The sequence below is a fragment of the Stegodyphus dumicola genome, chromosome X1, assembly GCF_044657685.1.
Source record: "Stegodyphus dumicola isolate Sdum_Otavi_A_Nest chromosome X1, ASM4465768v1".
Lineage (NCBI taxonomy): Eukaryota > Metazoa > Arthropoda > Arachnida > Araneae > Eresidae > Stegodyphus > Stegodyphus dumicola.
The window spans coordinates 229,875,654-229,891,928 of NC_140780.1; the positions used below are offsets into that span (position 1 = coordinate 229,875,654).

The window sequence follows — 16,275 nt, forward strand, 5'->3', positions numbered from 1 at the left end:
AAATTTGTGAAAGGATATAGTTATTTTTCTGTAAAATAGCTAAAAGAAATAATAGTTCCTTTGAAGTTAGTACCAAATTTCTTCAACAGGAGAAACAAAAATTTTGCTTGTTTCTTGGAATAAGTATCAACATAAAATGTAAAATATGTATTAATACGTATGTATGAAATAATATTTTCGTATTATAAAACTTTTTCTTCGAAAAATCATTAAACTATCAATTTTATTAGCATGCTGTCAATTTTCTAACATTAAGCTTAACTGTTTTAATTTTGTGTTTTGAATTTGGTTTATGTAATATTCATTTTAAATGCATAATGGCCCTCCATCATCTTATTTAATTTATCAGTATGTGTATTAATACTTATGGCACAGCTATCAACTCTCCTGGTTTTTGATCCCTTGTGATTTTCAGCATAATTTTTCTAACTAACCTCTTTGCTCCCAGTGTGTCTCATATAATGCACTTTTTTCTCTCCGTGAACCCATTGTATCAAATGTGATTTGAGAGCAAATTACCACTGCTTTCTTATTATATCACATTTTGTATGCTGAGACAGAAACTTGCTGGCATGAATATTACTACATTACAGTCCTTTTGAACTGATGTTCAGTTAAGTGGCAAAGTCAAAATAACTGCCCATTGAAGGTTAAATTTAAATCCAAAATGAGATAAAAATATGTAGTGGACCAGCAGTTTTAAAACTTAAACATGGAGGATATTTGTGTTTTGTTCCGCTACCCACTGTAAGAAGGCATATCTAAACCATTAAATTCTCTAGAACATAATAATAGAACTACAAGTCCCTTTTTATGCATCCTTGCATGAACTTTGATTTTAGTGTCCATAACTTTTAGAAAAAATTTGCATCAAAAGATTCCAAATTTACTTTGGCTCTTGCCTAAGAAAAATGTAAAAAAAAACATTGCTTTATATTAATTCTCACACGTGATCTTACTCACAGATAAGTGGAGTGACAAATATTCTCTTAATTTTAAAATAGCCAGCATCTTGGATTTAGTTACATGTATGAAGATATTTAGTGTTAGTGAGCTTGTAGTGGTGTAGGCTTGGATTGGATGGGTGTAGGCATGAACAGAAGATGCAATCTTGGATGGATGTGAGCACTTTCATTGTCACACTTTCTCAGAATTAAGATGAAGTAACCAGGCATCAACTGGAAATGGGGGTACATGGAAGGAAGCTGATGAAGAGTTGCAGAATTTGATGCGATTTGCTAAGAAATATTCGTCTATGTGTGTACATAAGTATGCTACATTGTATACACAGCAAAATCTTTAAAACTACAGTAACAGTGTTTTAAAACACGCAGCTATTCAAAGTTACATGTGGTCATGCTATGAAATTCCCAATCTTCATTAGGATAATAAATATGGTAATTTCAATAATCTTCATTTTACTCAGATAAAAGATGTGTATGTTTTAATATTTAGTAATCTGTATGATTTTAGTATGTATTTAATTGTGGCGAATAAATCAAAAGCATGACAGCAGACTTGAATGCTACCATTTCTATAGATTGATTGCATCATGAAATATGAATAGGTTAATTCTAGAAATATGTATTAAATTCCATGAATTATCTGGTATCAATGAGAACCCGTTGCTACCGGTTACTGCATTTTATTCGATGGAAATAAAATGTACATTTCTTATAACGTGTGTTCAGAACGTTTTACTAAGTATGGCACTATAATATTTCAATTCTTAAGTTCTCTGCTTCACTTTTTGTATGGGAATTTAAATACCGTATGTTTCAAAATATAAGCTGAGAGTGCATTTTTTCCTTCAAAAATTTATCCAAAATTCAGAATTCTTTTATAAGGCAAAATGAAAATAATCCCCTTAATATTCAAAACATGTTGTCAAGGAAGCCAAAAAGTGTACATGTTAGTGATGATAGTTTTAATGTTGGTACCCGTGTATGAAAGCCCAGTGCTAGTCTTAAATTAGCAAAGATACCAAAATTAAAAAAAAAAAAAAAAAAAAAAAAAGGCAAAGTTGGTTTTAAAATTTTAGAAAATTCTGACTTTGTTTTTGCAACTACACAGCAAACACTTTTGAGAATAAAATAACTAATTTCACTAAGAATTAATTTTTTTCATAAAAAAGTACAAAATTGCAGTGTTTCGCAATTTATCGTTTGTACCTTGGCTTAATGGAAAAGTATGTATGTTTTTTAAAAAAGTTGCAAAAAGTTTTGGCTTGTATACGGCAATGTACAGTGTATAAATACAGTACAAAGCCGAAATCTGGAAATAAGCAAACCACCAGCAACCTTTTCTTTATGCATGTGCATTTGTTATTGTTTTCTCAGTAAAACGTGCGAAATCATTATTCTTTCATTTTGTTACTAAATAAAACACCTACATATTGAAAAAATAGTCATTTATTACATAAATCTGTATGATCAATAATAAGGCTCCATAGCTGTCTTTATGCTTACATCTTGAGCCAAAACATTCTACATTAAAACACTGTTTTATATCCCTGAAGCCTGCCTGATAAATCATTACTTTTTTTTTTTTTTTTTTGCTTTCATCACCAAATGAATATTAATACTTAGCAGCTTCATTATTATTCATGGAGCGATATCTTATTGAGTTTACACTAAGCAGTAATTACGAACTTCAGCTAACTGTGCTGCAAAGCGTTGAATGTGTCGATGAGAAGAATTTTCTTTCCGGATGCAAAATTAAATTTATTAAATGAAACTCCTAGGTCAAACAATTATATTTAGAACTGTTTGAACTGATGGTAACTGATCTGTTATTCAGATAAGCTTCTCAGATCTGTATTCAGAATTTAGAGGTGGAAAAATTTGTGGAATTCTGCAAGTGGCAAGCAGCAGATATAAGGGATATTAAAATCTTTGGAATTTAAGGAAAGCAATGGGACCCAAAATTTAGGGGTTGCAAAATTTTTGGAATTTTAGGAGGCTCTTAATTGCAGTAGTTAGGATGCGTAAGAGCTGCATTGTGCCACAAAATGGTTGGCGCTGTCCCTGCATTATCAACCTTAAGTATATGTGGAAATTTATACATTCGCGATTTGGATAGGCCTTAAGCATGTGCAGAGTATGCTTGAGTGTAATAATTGACTATTTTCATTCAGGCTAACTTCATCAGTGTACAATAGAAACAAAGTGAAATGTAGTGAAGCACATCTTAAGTTGCCGATTTCGCGATGGTGTGAATAGTCTAAAGCATACACTAGCTAAACTTTTTAACGATAAATTTGAAAGTTTTCAGGTATTGCAAGGAAAAAGACGTAGTTTCTAATTAATGAATTAGTGGAGAAATAATAAATGAAGGTAATGTAGCAAGTTCTTTTATTTCAACAACAATGCCCCAATTGTCCGTCATCTTATGGACCGAAGATATGTAATGTGGATCTAAATCCAGAAAATATTGCTTCTGATAGTGCAGAAAATGGCAAAGAGGTTGTTGGGAATAAGACTGTAACTATTTTTACTGTAACTTTAAAAAAGCAAATGCAAGAAACCACATAATTTAATAAAAAGCAAAATTTTGAAGAATTAATATTGCGTATTGGGGTAAATAACATAAACTTTTTACATTTCCAAGTTCGCAGCTAGGTTAAGGCTTTATATGGTTTATTTTATTTTTCATTCATAAATAAATAAAAATATGCATTATATTTCACTTTTTTACATATATCTACTGTTGTGTATTAGAATTCCAAGACTTGATCATTTGGAAGGCTGAGGAAACATGTTTTGTCAGAGGCTTGGACCCACAAGATAATATAATGTGACAACCTTGTTAGAATGTAATATAAACAAAATCTGATACAAGTAAACTCTTAGTTTTGCAAAACACTGTAGCTAAATGTGCATCTTCTCATATGTGTAAAAAAGGAAAGTATGTTCTGTAATTCTGACCAAAAATGCATAACAAATTTAAGCTATGTGTCTAAATGTAAATAAAATTCAGAAAAGTAATAGTCAAAGATTTATACATTAGAGTCAAATAAAAAATTCAAATTACCAAAATTTTGTTTACTCATAAATGTTGTGGAAATAACATATAAACAGACTTCAAATCAATCAGTATATAAAAATGTATTATTTACATATGTAGAGGTGACAATGAATGTTCTACATGTATGCTTCCATATTTAATTACTTAGTTATATAAATGTGGCTGTATTTGCATGGCATTTGTAGATGTTTTGCATGTTCTGCATGTATGCTTCCATGGGGTCATATTTGCATGGCATTTACATCTGCAATGAGAGACTGCAAGCTTTCAGAATTTTACTTGACTACATTATTTTTATATACAATACACTCTGTATATCTGATCAAGAGGATTCTGCAAGGCACGTTTCCTTAGTACTTATATGTTAACAGGGTGGATTGTCTAACTTTTTGAATAATTTAATTAGTTTTACAGATGGAAAGTGTTTTGCAGTTTCCTTTGTTTTTTTTTTTTTTTTTTTTTTTTTTCCACCCTGAGCTACGACTTTTTGCTGTCGTAATGAACTCTGCTAAGTATGACTACAAATGTGTCTTGCTGTACTCCTATGGTTCTTGTTCTGCCATTTTAAAGAATCCCTACCTGCTTGATATTTTGCATATGGATTTTGAAATGTACAGCTTCAAAAGTTAATTTGTAGTTCACTTTGAAATGCTGACAGCCAGCTTTTTGGAATTCTGTTATGTAGGTGGCCCAGGAGTCGAAATAAAATAGTTGTTCCTTCTTTGGTATTTTATTTGCTTGCATTTAATATAGCCATGGCTTTTTGGTCAGGGACTGCAACAAGAAAGATTTCTTAATTTTCTGACAATATTACAAATCCATTGAGGTGGCCAGAATAGAATATGGCCAGTGTTATTTTTTCTCTTCAAGAATAGGCTTCCATCAATTTACACATAGGTCTTCATCTTTTTATTTTGATGCCTCTGCATCTGGTAGACATATTTCTCTGGAATAGTTGTTCCAGTTTATAAGTCCATTTAAGTCCTTATATTTGAAAATGTAAAGACCCTTCTAGGTGCTTACTTTTTCTCTAAAGCACTTTTGTTTTTGTTTTTATTGCTTATTTTTTTGTTTTTAGTACTGTCTTTTTTTAACGAACACGCATATTTTCACTGTACCAGGGTAGAAACTAAATAAACAACTTTTCTTCCTTGTATGGAACGTCAGATGGTAAATCATACTTCCAGAAATAGCTTTTCGCCCCGTTTTCTGCATTAATGTAACCTTTGGTGCGCCCGAGTACAGACAGGTGTACGTTGTTCTATTGGCCAAAGAATTGCAAAAGCAGTAGAAAATTCCGGTACATTCCGTATTCTTTTCCTCCCACCCAAGACTGCAGATGTTTGAATTTCTATCAAGATTTTAATAATTTGCATTCTCGTTCCGCATGATCAGTTCGTATTCGCTTTATTATGATCGTTATGCTTATAATGTGAACATATGTATGAATATCTATGCATTATACAGTACATAAGTTGAGGAGTCCTCCTCTTTCTCTGCAAAACCTCGAATATTGAAACTGTTACAGTCTCAGCAAAGCAAGCAACGGACTTTTTTTGTCACTTTCCAATCTGGATTGAATGGGACTAAAATTTCTGTGGTCTACCAACCCAAGCGAAGAATGATTCTATTCCGGATATTTAACTCGCTCTTTTCAAAATTAGAATGAACAACACCATATATGTGCAAGTCTATTTCTTTTCCTTTATTTAGTTATTTTTTCTTTGAATACCGGCAGCTGTTGATTGTGATTGCATAATGTCACGTGCGGAAGAATTCAGGCACACATATTGTGCAATAATGTTTGCAATATTTTGCAGATATAAAAGAGTTTTACTATGTTTGCTAAGCATATTATTTTTTAGTTCCATTGGGCTATTTTAATATGATGCACATATTGGCACATCAAAAACATTAGCTGAAAAATCTAAACGACTATAAGTTATGCTCGACTATGTGGAATTTTTTTAATATTCCGCAATTTCCGAGTATGCCGGATAGTTAAGCTTTTGCTGTTAAAGGATGATTGCATGAAGCAGTTTCCCGTCTTCTGATTTCAGAAATGTTCCTTTTTTTATTTATTTTTAATTAAATTACTTTGCTTGCAATATCTGTTAAGGAAAAACTGTTTTACAATAAAAATTAGAAAATGTTCAAAAATTTTATTTAAGGTAAATTCGTTTAAATACTAATCTGAGTGGAAAAGTAAACTATATTTATTTTTGGTGTCGAGGGAATATAATAAATATGACTTATTATTATTTATTTTCTGTATTTTGAACTGAAATTTCATCATTAAATCTTGTGAGAATTTAGTTCTGCATAGTTTATTTCCTCTCATGTAAACTAGTTCTGTAAATTGAACTGTTATTTAAAATTTAAAAAAAAAAAAATTGTTTTCCATGGTTGTGTAATGCTCATTCTCTCTTAATAAATACTATACTTGTTGGTAGTTGTTTGGTAGATCTTACAGATGCGTGGTTGAGCTAAAAACTTGGTTCTTTAAGCAGTAATCTCATACAGATGCAGTAGCAATTTAATTTGTGTTATGGTGCCAAAATTGCAAATTTTTGCTCATTTTTTGTGAATTTTGGACTTTGTGTTAGCACACAAGCATCGATTCTTCTTTATGAGTATTATACTTCTCTCTATTTATAAAGTTCCTTGGAAGAACTATCAGATTTATGCAAATTGATTTGATTAAATGAAAGTTCTGAGAGGGTTTTTAAAGTTGCTTTTATCTTCTTTACTCTATCACCTTTGTATTGCATTTAGGTTGGTGTTGCAGGTTTGCAAGACGTAAATTTTAGTCTTAAGTAGCTATAATAAATGTTTTGTTATATATATGTATTTTGATGGAAAAAAATTTGTTTCTCGTTGACATATATCTTCAATCTTCATGGAGGGATGAAATCCTTCTTTCTATCTATAAACATATACATTTTAGGTCTTTCGTTTTTGAGATTATTTTTAATCATGCTTTTTTCCCCCTTCTCTTTTCAGCCATCTGTACCACAAATGCCAGTTTCCAATCTTCCTGTAACACAAAGTACAGGACAGCAGAGTTCACCAGTTACAGTAAGTGTTACACCATCTGCTGTTGCAGCACCAGCACCAACTGCTGATCCTGAGAAAAGGAAACTTATTCAACAGCAACTTGTACTGCTTCTTCATGCTCACAAGTGTCAGAGGCGAGAGAATCAGTCAAATGGAGAAGTAAGACAGTGTTCGTTACCTCATTGTCGAACTATGAAGCACGTCTTAAGTCACATGACAACTTGTCAAGCTGGAAAATCGTGTGGTGTTCCACATTGCTCCTCTTCTCGTCAAATTATATCACACTGGAAAAACTGTACACGAAGTGACTGTCCTGTGTGTTTGCCTTTAAAGCAAGCGTCTGATCGCAGACAGCAGCAAGCTGGTCAGTTTTGTTTATTTGTACCCTTAAAGGGAGAATGTATTGAATGAATTTAATAATTATGATTAATTTTTATATGCAGTAAAATGTTGGTTAGTTTTTTAACTTTTTATTGCTTTGAAGAGGTTTATTAATTATCTCTATATAAGCTGCTTTTTAAATTTTGATCTACTACAAAAGTTTATTTTTCTGTGCTCATTTTAGCAGCTGCAGTTCAGACGAATCAATCAAGTCAGGGTCCTGCTCCAGCAGATATGCAAAGAGCATATGCTGCTCTAGGACTTCCTTTCAATGCTGGTAATGGTAGTGCAAATATAAATCCTGTGATACAGAGGAGTCAAACTGTTGGTGTTCCTCATGGTAATTAACATTATTTGAGAATAATTCTTTTGTGTCTCAACTGGTATTGACTTAAATTTATATTTATATAATTATTTCATATGTTCCTTAAAGGCAAGTGTATATATATATATATGTTTAAATGTTTGATAATAGAAAGCATTTTTGCTTCAACTTTTTAGAATGTTTAAATAGTTGTACATCCTGATAATAAATGATAAATCTTTCTTATCTCCTGCAAAATGTTAGGCTTTGTGATTAGTAATTAATTACTTTTAGAGTATCATCACGTATAGAGTTTCAAAAATTCTTGCTTGCTAGCACATTTTGCTTTCTTTCTATTTGCCAATAGCTAAATCCGAAGACTATTGTACTGAATAATCTGCATATAAATCTGTTCTATTTGAAAGACAGAATATGTTATTATGCTTTATTTAAGGATTATATATTTATTTAATATATTGTATTTTTTATTATGCCTTATTGTGAGGGAAATAAAACTTTTTGTTTTGTTCCAAGGACTGGTGATTCTGTGTAATAATTAATGAAATCAAGATTGGCATACATAGCTGAAGCAGCTTTGAAATTTTTCATTTTTTCCAGAAGCTACAACTATCTTAATGAAGTCCAATAAACACAGATAACCAAGATGTTCCTTAATTAAAAAAAAAAACTGGTCTTATAATCAGTAACAAACATTATTTCTAAACGATCTACTTAATGTCCTTAAAAATGCTTAATTTAGTCCTGTTATTATTTCATTGTTAGTGAATAATAATTATATTTTCCAAGATTTTACATGTTTATATTCTATAATCAAAATTTATCTATAATCAAAAGTTAAGCAAAAAATAGCTTCTTTTTACTATTATGTATTCCGTGCGCTTAAAGTTTGTTCCTCTGAATCTTGCTTATCAATGAACTTAATTGTTTGAGAGCAGTTGCGATTGACCGTGGATTTTCTCCCGTGATTATTGATAAAGCCGTTAAAAAATTTTCAGATTCCCATCAAAGAAGACATTCCACTGTTAGAAATAATATTAATTACCTTGTCGTGCTTCCATTTTATCCTAGCTATAAAATTGCACGGATTCTCCAGAAATTGAATTTTCAAGTCGGTTTTCTCCCCTATTAATAAAATTCGCCCTTCGATTATAAAAGATTGCGTTTCTGTCTTGAAATCTTGGGGAATTTATAGTATATCGTGTCAGTGTGGTTTAAGATATATTGGCCAAACAAAAAGAGCGTTGAAGTTTCGTATCAAAGAACATGAATCTTATGTCAGAAAAGGCGAAATCAACAAGTCTTCAATAGTGTATCATAGGTGGACATTTAACCATAATTTTGACTTTGGGTCTGCAAAAATTATCCAAAAGCCTTCTTCCATAGGTGAATTGGATTTTCTTGAGGCGTTTCATATTCACAAAGATTTAGCATGTTTAGTTAATGATTTTAAGTCCAATCCTGTCCTTCCTAATGCCTTCAAAATTCTGCTATCTTAATTCAGTTACATATTTTTGCCGATATATGGCGTTACCTCCTCGCGTTTGGTACTACCAGAGGGTATAAAAATCTGTTCAGTTGGTTGCTTTCCATTTTTCGAAGTTCAGATTTTGAGTGTGAAGGTGCAGTTGCCCCTCGCTCCCTATTTTTAACTTCGCTAATTTTCTTGTCCTTTGTGTTACATGTTTGATCAGATAGCCTGGCTAAGTAAAAGTAGGCGGCCAGTGTAACTCTGATTAAAAATCCGGTTATAACCACGTGCAGTGCTGATAAGGACGTGTTTCTGAGACTCCTTCCCCCTTTATTTTATTTTTCTTCTTTCTAGGTATTTCTTTCTCCTGGTGAGGAGGGACCTTTAGCTGCCCTTGAAATCGAATGAGTGTTTCAATATACTTACGCTAAATACAAGGTTGTTTTTACGATTTTGATTGTCACATTAGCCTGTTTTTCTTCAAGTTCTAGTCTATAATCAAAATATCTGAGTGTTAAGCTTTCTGTTATCTTTTGTTTCTTTTTTTTCTTTTTTTTTTTTTTCTTTTTTTTTTTCTGTTATCCGAATGCATTAAAAATATCTTTGTGGTTCAAAATATTTATATAATATTGTGGTACAGAGATGAATTGTGCAGTTGCTATTGAAGCTGGGAATGCTTTCAAAGTTAATGTGCAAAAGTATATGTAAAGATGCCAGTAAAGTGAATACAATGAATCCTTATGTCAGCATTCTCCCATAGAGTAATTCCTAAAAGTGATCAGTATTTCTAAAAACATTAACTAACATAATTATGATGATAGTTAATGATTATATTTTCTATAGCTAGCATTTTTAACACGTGATCGTAAAATATGTTCATTAAGATGACTGCAGAAATATTTGATTTCAGTATCATCTTCAAATGCTATATATTACTTCCAACCTGAGTGTGATATAATGTATCAAATCGACTTTCTTGTAACACTGTTTGTAAATGAGTTGTTGGATTCCTAAACTAACATTAGTTCTTTTAATCTCTGTTTATGTAGTTGATAATGTGTAATGAAGGAATATTACGGGAACACAATTTCTGCATTGATTGCAAAAATGATAGCTAAGTACATCTGAAAAATTTCTAAATATACCTATAGAAAATTGAGAGCAATTGTAACAGTTCCTAAGTAAAATGAAGAATATTTATTACAACTGAATTTATTAGATTTTTAATGACATAGGCTGGTGAAAGTATAGTGTGCTTAACAAATTATGCAAATATTAATTAAATTGGTCTTTCCTTGCATCGTATAAGGAAATTGAACACTGTCAATATATTCATGATAAATTCCAACAAAATTATTTGTATTTGATAAAAGCTGAAAATATTGAATTTTTAAGTTTTCATTATGAACTTGTCGAGAATATCATCTATTTCTGGGCATTTCCTGTACTAATGTGTCTCAGGGACTACATTAATGTTTAGAAGACTGATGGGCAATTATATGCCAAAGTTGAAGACGGCTCTCGCTAAAATTTCAACCAGAGAAATGCTCCGCTACCATTCAGGGTGCGGAGATAGTCATTTCACAACTATAGTGAGGTTTATAGTATATATATGAGGTTTCGTAAATTCTTTTTCATTTTCCCTCAACAGGTGAGCTCAAATGAAGTGTGCGTGCATGCAACACAAACGCAAATGTGTAACATGTATGTATTCTGATTATGTATGTGTATGCAAACAGTTAATATGCATATTATATGCACATGTACATATGTAAATACCATGTTTATATGTATATAGTTCTATCCATATATCTGTGTGTATGTATATAGATGTAGATTGAAATATTGTATTAATTTATATTTTTCCGTATTCAGTTTAGAAGTTTTATTCAAAAATATGAAAGAGATGAAAGTCCAGTTATTGATAATTTTATGGAAATTCCCCTTATAAAGGCATGACTTTCTATGAGATCAGTAAAAACAATTACTCTTGTATTTTTGCAAATGCAGTTTGTGGAAAATGTCTTAAATGAATTTGATACATTTTCCACAGTTTGCTTTCTACAGCTTTACATCATTAACTAAGATTTAAAAGGTCTCATTAAATAAGTATTTACTCTTTGCTTGCTTTGAGACAATCAAAATGAATACTTATAATTAAAATATAGAAACATGCATCCGTTTGCTTCATCTTCTTTCTTACAAGAAATTTTACCCATATTTATAAGTCAACTGAATGTCACCTAATGCCATATCAGTAAAGACGATAAACACTGGTGGTTCTTAAAGATTCTATTCTCTTCTGCAGCTAAATAAAGCTTCTGTTGTTTTAATTCACATACACATGTATAGCAAACATAAAGGCCAGTTTCGCCCATATAGTTCTTAAAATAGTCCCATCAGCAGTCGAGTGATAAAAGCCGCTGAAAACTACTAGTTCAGTCCAGGGTTTAACACACGTCAAGTGAGCTGTTTGCACAAGCATTTTTTTAGGTTTTTCGCGTATGTAATGTGGATACAAGCTAGTTCTTAAAACGTCATGAAGCATCCCTCCCTTTCCCTGTAGTGCCTAATGGCTGAGCACCTAATAAATAAATATAGTCTGTAATTATGTTATTTTTCCATAGAGGCAGACAACACTAGCATGATTTTGCAAATCATACAATCTAATTCACCTATACTAATAATATCTATAATATCTAACTTATTTCACATTTTACGAGACTGAATTATTTTTCGGCAAGAGGCTTTTTTATGAGAATGAAATTGTTATGAGATGCTGTTTTAATAACATTTGTAATCTCAGTATTCTTCACTTTCTTGTACATAATGGGAATACAGGCTAAATTCCTGCCATAATTAGCTGTATAGCTGCATCTATATTTTGACAAGCTAATTATTTGTTTATAACAATTCCAGTCTTTATACGCATATATAAATAGAAGTCTAAATATTTAGATTATGACGGCACAACAGCCTGCCCAAGGGAGAAGTGGCTACCTGGAGGAATTTGGATTAGTTGGTATTCATATTATACATGACGCCACATGCTACCAGCTAGTTCACCAAAGTGTGAACCGAACCTAGCTATCAGTGTGCATCGATTTTACCACTCAACCTCTGGAGGGTCTATATATGAATAAAGCCAGTAAATACACTTGAAATTTTATTAATTTTAATTTCACAGATTTTTCCCTTTTCTGTTGTAATTTTTGTATTTAATATTGCTGTCTCAAACTGTGAAATGATACTATGAAAATATGATCTGAAAATATATTTAGTGAAATCTTTATTTATAGCAAAGAAAAATATTAAAAAAAGACCCGCTAAAGGGGGGGAAAGCTTTTATCGCAGAAATGCGACAAAGAACAATGATGCGGTTGAAATGATTGCTATACGGTGGGGAGGGAATCAATAAATTTTTAAAAAATTAAATATAACTACTAATGAAAAGGCAAACAAAGCAAATGTCACAAAAATACAAGGGGATTTGTTTATAAATATAAGCTGTTACACCATGTTTGTAACAATGAATGTGAATTGCTGGTTTATGTGAGAAACAAATAAAACATCATTTTCAAGTATAAATAACTGTTTCAAGTATAAATAACTGTTTAACTGATGTAGTTCTAAAATCAATTTGAAAACAACAAACAAAAAAAAAACTGATTAGACTATAGATGTACCTAGGAGGTATTTGCTGCTAAGGCATATTTTCGTTATATTGCGGTGTTAAAGGTTAATATAGCCATTTGACAATTGCTGCAAAATCTCATTATCATATGTTTCTCTAGTGCAGGAAAAGAAACAGCAGAAAGGAGAAAAATTTTCTTTGTGTTGTTTCCAAGTCTCTTATCTGAAAATGAACAAAGGCAACCCCTAAAGAAAAGGTTTCAGAAATTGTAGTAGTTTCCCTTTGCAGTGGCAGCTAAAAGGGGGTGGGAAAGCATTTGTATTACCTGTCGTTTTTCCAAACTCCCCAGTCATTTAAAGGTTAACAGTGGTAGCATTTGTCCCTTCTACTTGAAGATGGAAAGTAGTGTAAAAGTCTTTTTTCCAGTTCCTGAGGGTTAGATAAAATTTGAAATTCCTTGTTGATATATGAGGGAAAAGTGGATAAAATTTTAGAGAAATGAATGATTAGATTCTGACATTGAATTGCGATAGTTTTATACATCATATATGTGCTAAGAGTTTTGAGAGTACAGGCTTGGTTAGCATTTGAATTCCTCTCTGCAATACTTTATGCTTGCCACTCATTTATGCAACACTCATACAAAAGTAAAGCAGAATTACTAACACTGCTGTTTACCTAGAGTAGATGAGAAGCAGGTGTAAAGGAGGTTAATTAAAATTTATTTTACATGCAACAATCATGTTTCGAGTGTAAAAATTCATGCAGCATAGATCTCCTTCACTTTGATAGCTGCACATTTGCTTTAATAATTCGTTATTTATATTTAGGTGTCGTAAGCAAGCACTGGTTTGACACAGATTTAACCCTCTTATAGACATCAACTTTTAGATCTGCTCATGAAGAACTGTATTGAAACATCTGTTAGCTACATTTGCATTATTACATATTTTATATTTGTAAATTTATTTTCGAATGTTATATATGTTATTAACGTAAAAGTAAAATAATTTTAATTATAAGGTAGTATATTTCAAGTAACAAGATATTGCATGTGTGGATAAAAGGGATCATAAGTGCTAGAGGTTTAAAAAGGTAAATGGTGTAGTATGATGTGTATATGGCTACTTTTATCTGATAGAAAGAATGTGGTGCAGAAGGAATTCAAATTAAAGTAGTCCGTTTTTATGAATACATAACATAATCATTGATTTAAAAAACTGAAATATGGTAAATGATTCTGGTGTGGAGAACTAAAGTGGTGTTTTAAATTCAAAGAAACATGTTAAAATTACTTATTATGATTTTTCATTTTGTGTGCTTTCATATCTTGTCCAGAGAATCTGATTTTAAGTGGCAAGAAATATTGAGAAAGAATCTGTATTCAGATTCTGAAGATATGTGCCAAGGGGTTCATTAAAGTTCTAAAAAACCTGATGATTTCCCCCCCCCTGCATTCTATTCTTCAGTGTTTCAGTTTAGGTTTCCTCATTATCTGAATATCCATTATATAGTAGTAGCATCGGTAATGAGAGTATCTCAGAAATTTGTAAGCCATTAAAAATTCCTCTATGGAAACTTTCTTCAGATGGGCCCAGTCCTAGGGTTCTTTGCTATAATTAAAATAATTGTAATCTTTTTTATTTACTTATTTCTGGTACGGTGGTAATAATAATAAATGTTCTTTAAAGAATGTTCATAAATAGTTTGCAGATAGTGGGTTTAGTTTAAGCAGCAGTAGACATCTGATGTATTTTTAGTGTAAAGTCCTTTGGGAAATGTCAGCTGGTACATACCAGTATCAGAATGTGCAGTTGGTCCATGGAGTACAAAACTCCATTACTTTTCATCCTTCAATCTTCATAACTAATATATTTTTGTATTTATCATGCTGTATAAAAATGTCAAATTTGCATGAAATAGTTAAAACAGATTTTGGTATACTGTTAAAAAGACAAATCATGTAATTTTCAGTAAATTAAAGTCTTGTTATATATTTCTTCTTAATTTTGCTGTTGTCAAATTTTATACTTATCGGGAGTATCTTGAGAACCTAATGAAATGGTTATGTAAGCGTCAGAGCAGGATGTGAATAGCACAAAGATGAAGACCAAGACTGTTAATTTCATTTTGACCAGTGGATGTAGTCCAAGATAATGTGTAGCACAAAAGATTTTTCTTCCTCCCCAAAGGTATTGTCTACTTAGGCATGCAGGAGCCTGCATCAGATGTCTCATTCACAACTAACTGTAATGTAAATTGCAATTAAGAAGCTCATTACTTAAATTTACTCTGATGTAACAGATTTGCATAACAAATTAGAATTAGCAATTTATTGTCATGAAAACCAGTGAGAAAAATATTCAACTGATAAAAAACTATCATAATTAGTTTCATTAAAATACTGCATTGTTTTGAATGCCATGTCCTTTGTTACTGTCATTGAATTATCTCTCTCTCTCTCTCTCTCTTTTTTTTTTTTTTTTTTTTTTTTGTACTTTGTATTTTTTCTTTTAGCTTTTAAGATAGTGTAAAAATTGAGGCTACAAAATTTTTTCAATGTTCCGATTTTTGATGACTAATAGCAAAAGATATATTTATTTACATAGTGTTATGTGAAAAATAATGTAAGTTAAATGGTTATCATGTTTTATTTCTTAATTAGCTTTCTTCCATAGTGTTTATACCTAGGCAATCACAAAATTTTGTCTCAAAGCAGATTTTTCAAATTATGTATATGGTCTAAAGTTTTCTTCCCTTTTCCTTTTAGTGAATGATCAAGCTCCCCAGTGTTCTCCACAAAACATCCAAACACCACAGCCAGCACAAGCTCAACAGTCTCAAGTTCAGCTGAGGCCATTGTTACAAAATTGTGGCTCAGGAGCCATTGCGAATCAGTCAGCTCAAAATTTTCTTCTGTCGGATAACCTGCAGTCAAAAGTTAAAACTGCCAATGTGACATTATTAAATGCACCACCAAATCAAGTTGCTCCTGTTGTACAAGGTGTGATCCCTGATAATCCAGCTACAACAAAAGACTGGCATCAGTCTGTTACTCAGGATTTAAGACACCATTTAGTTCAAAAAATGTAAATTCCTTTTATAACTTCTCTTTAGTTGTATTTATGTGCATGCATGTAGATATGAATATTTTATTGTGTGTGGATAGGTGAGATCTTATCATCTTTGTTTTTACAGGAGTAGAATGTGCATAAATACGGATAAGAGAACTTCATTTTTAAAAATCTACATTCATGTTCAGTATTTATATATAATTTCATTCTTGTTCTTATTAATTTGAGAATTCATCTTCGTGTGTGCACTAATTGCTTCATTACTAATTAAATGTATAGCAATGAATGAGCAGCATATGACTTGAGCAAG

General features: G+C 31.5%; 1 protein-coding gene across 3 annotated transcripts in view; it reads left to right on the forward strand.

Moving 5' to 3' along the window:
- The window catches only part of nej (CREB binding protein nejire), a 201,644-nt gene that overhangs the window by 66,547 nt on the left and 118,822 nt on the right, over window positions 1–16,275 (forward strand). For all 3 annotated transcript variants that reach the window (XM_085807012.1, XM_085807013.1, XM_085807014.1), the window contains exons 4-6: window positions 7,030–7,447; window positions 7,649–7,804; window positions 15,662–15,980. In XM_085807012.1, coding sequence (XP_085663138.1) covers window positions 7,030–7,447; window positions 7,649–7,804; window positions 15,662–15,980 — 893 coding nt within the window. The remainder of the gene's footprint in view (window positions 1–7,029; window positions 7,448–7,648; window positions 7,805–15,661; window positions 15,981–16,275) is intronic.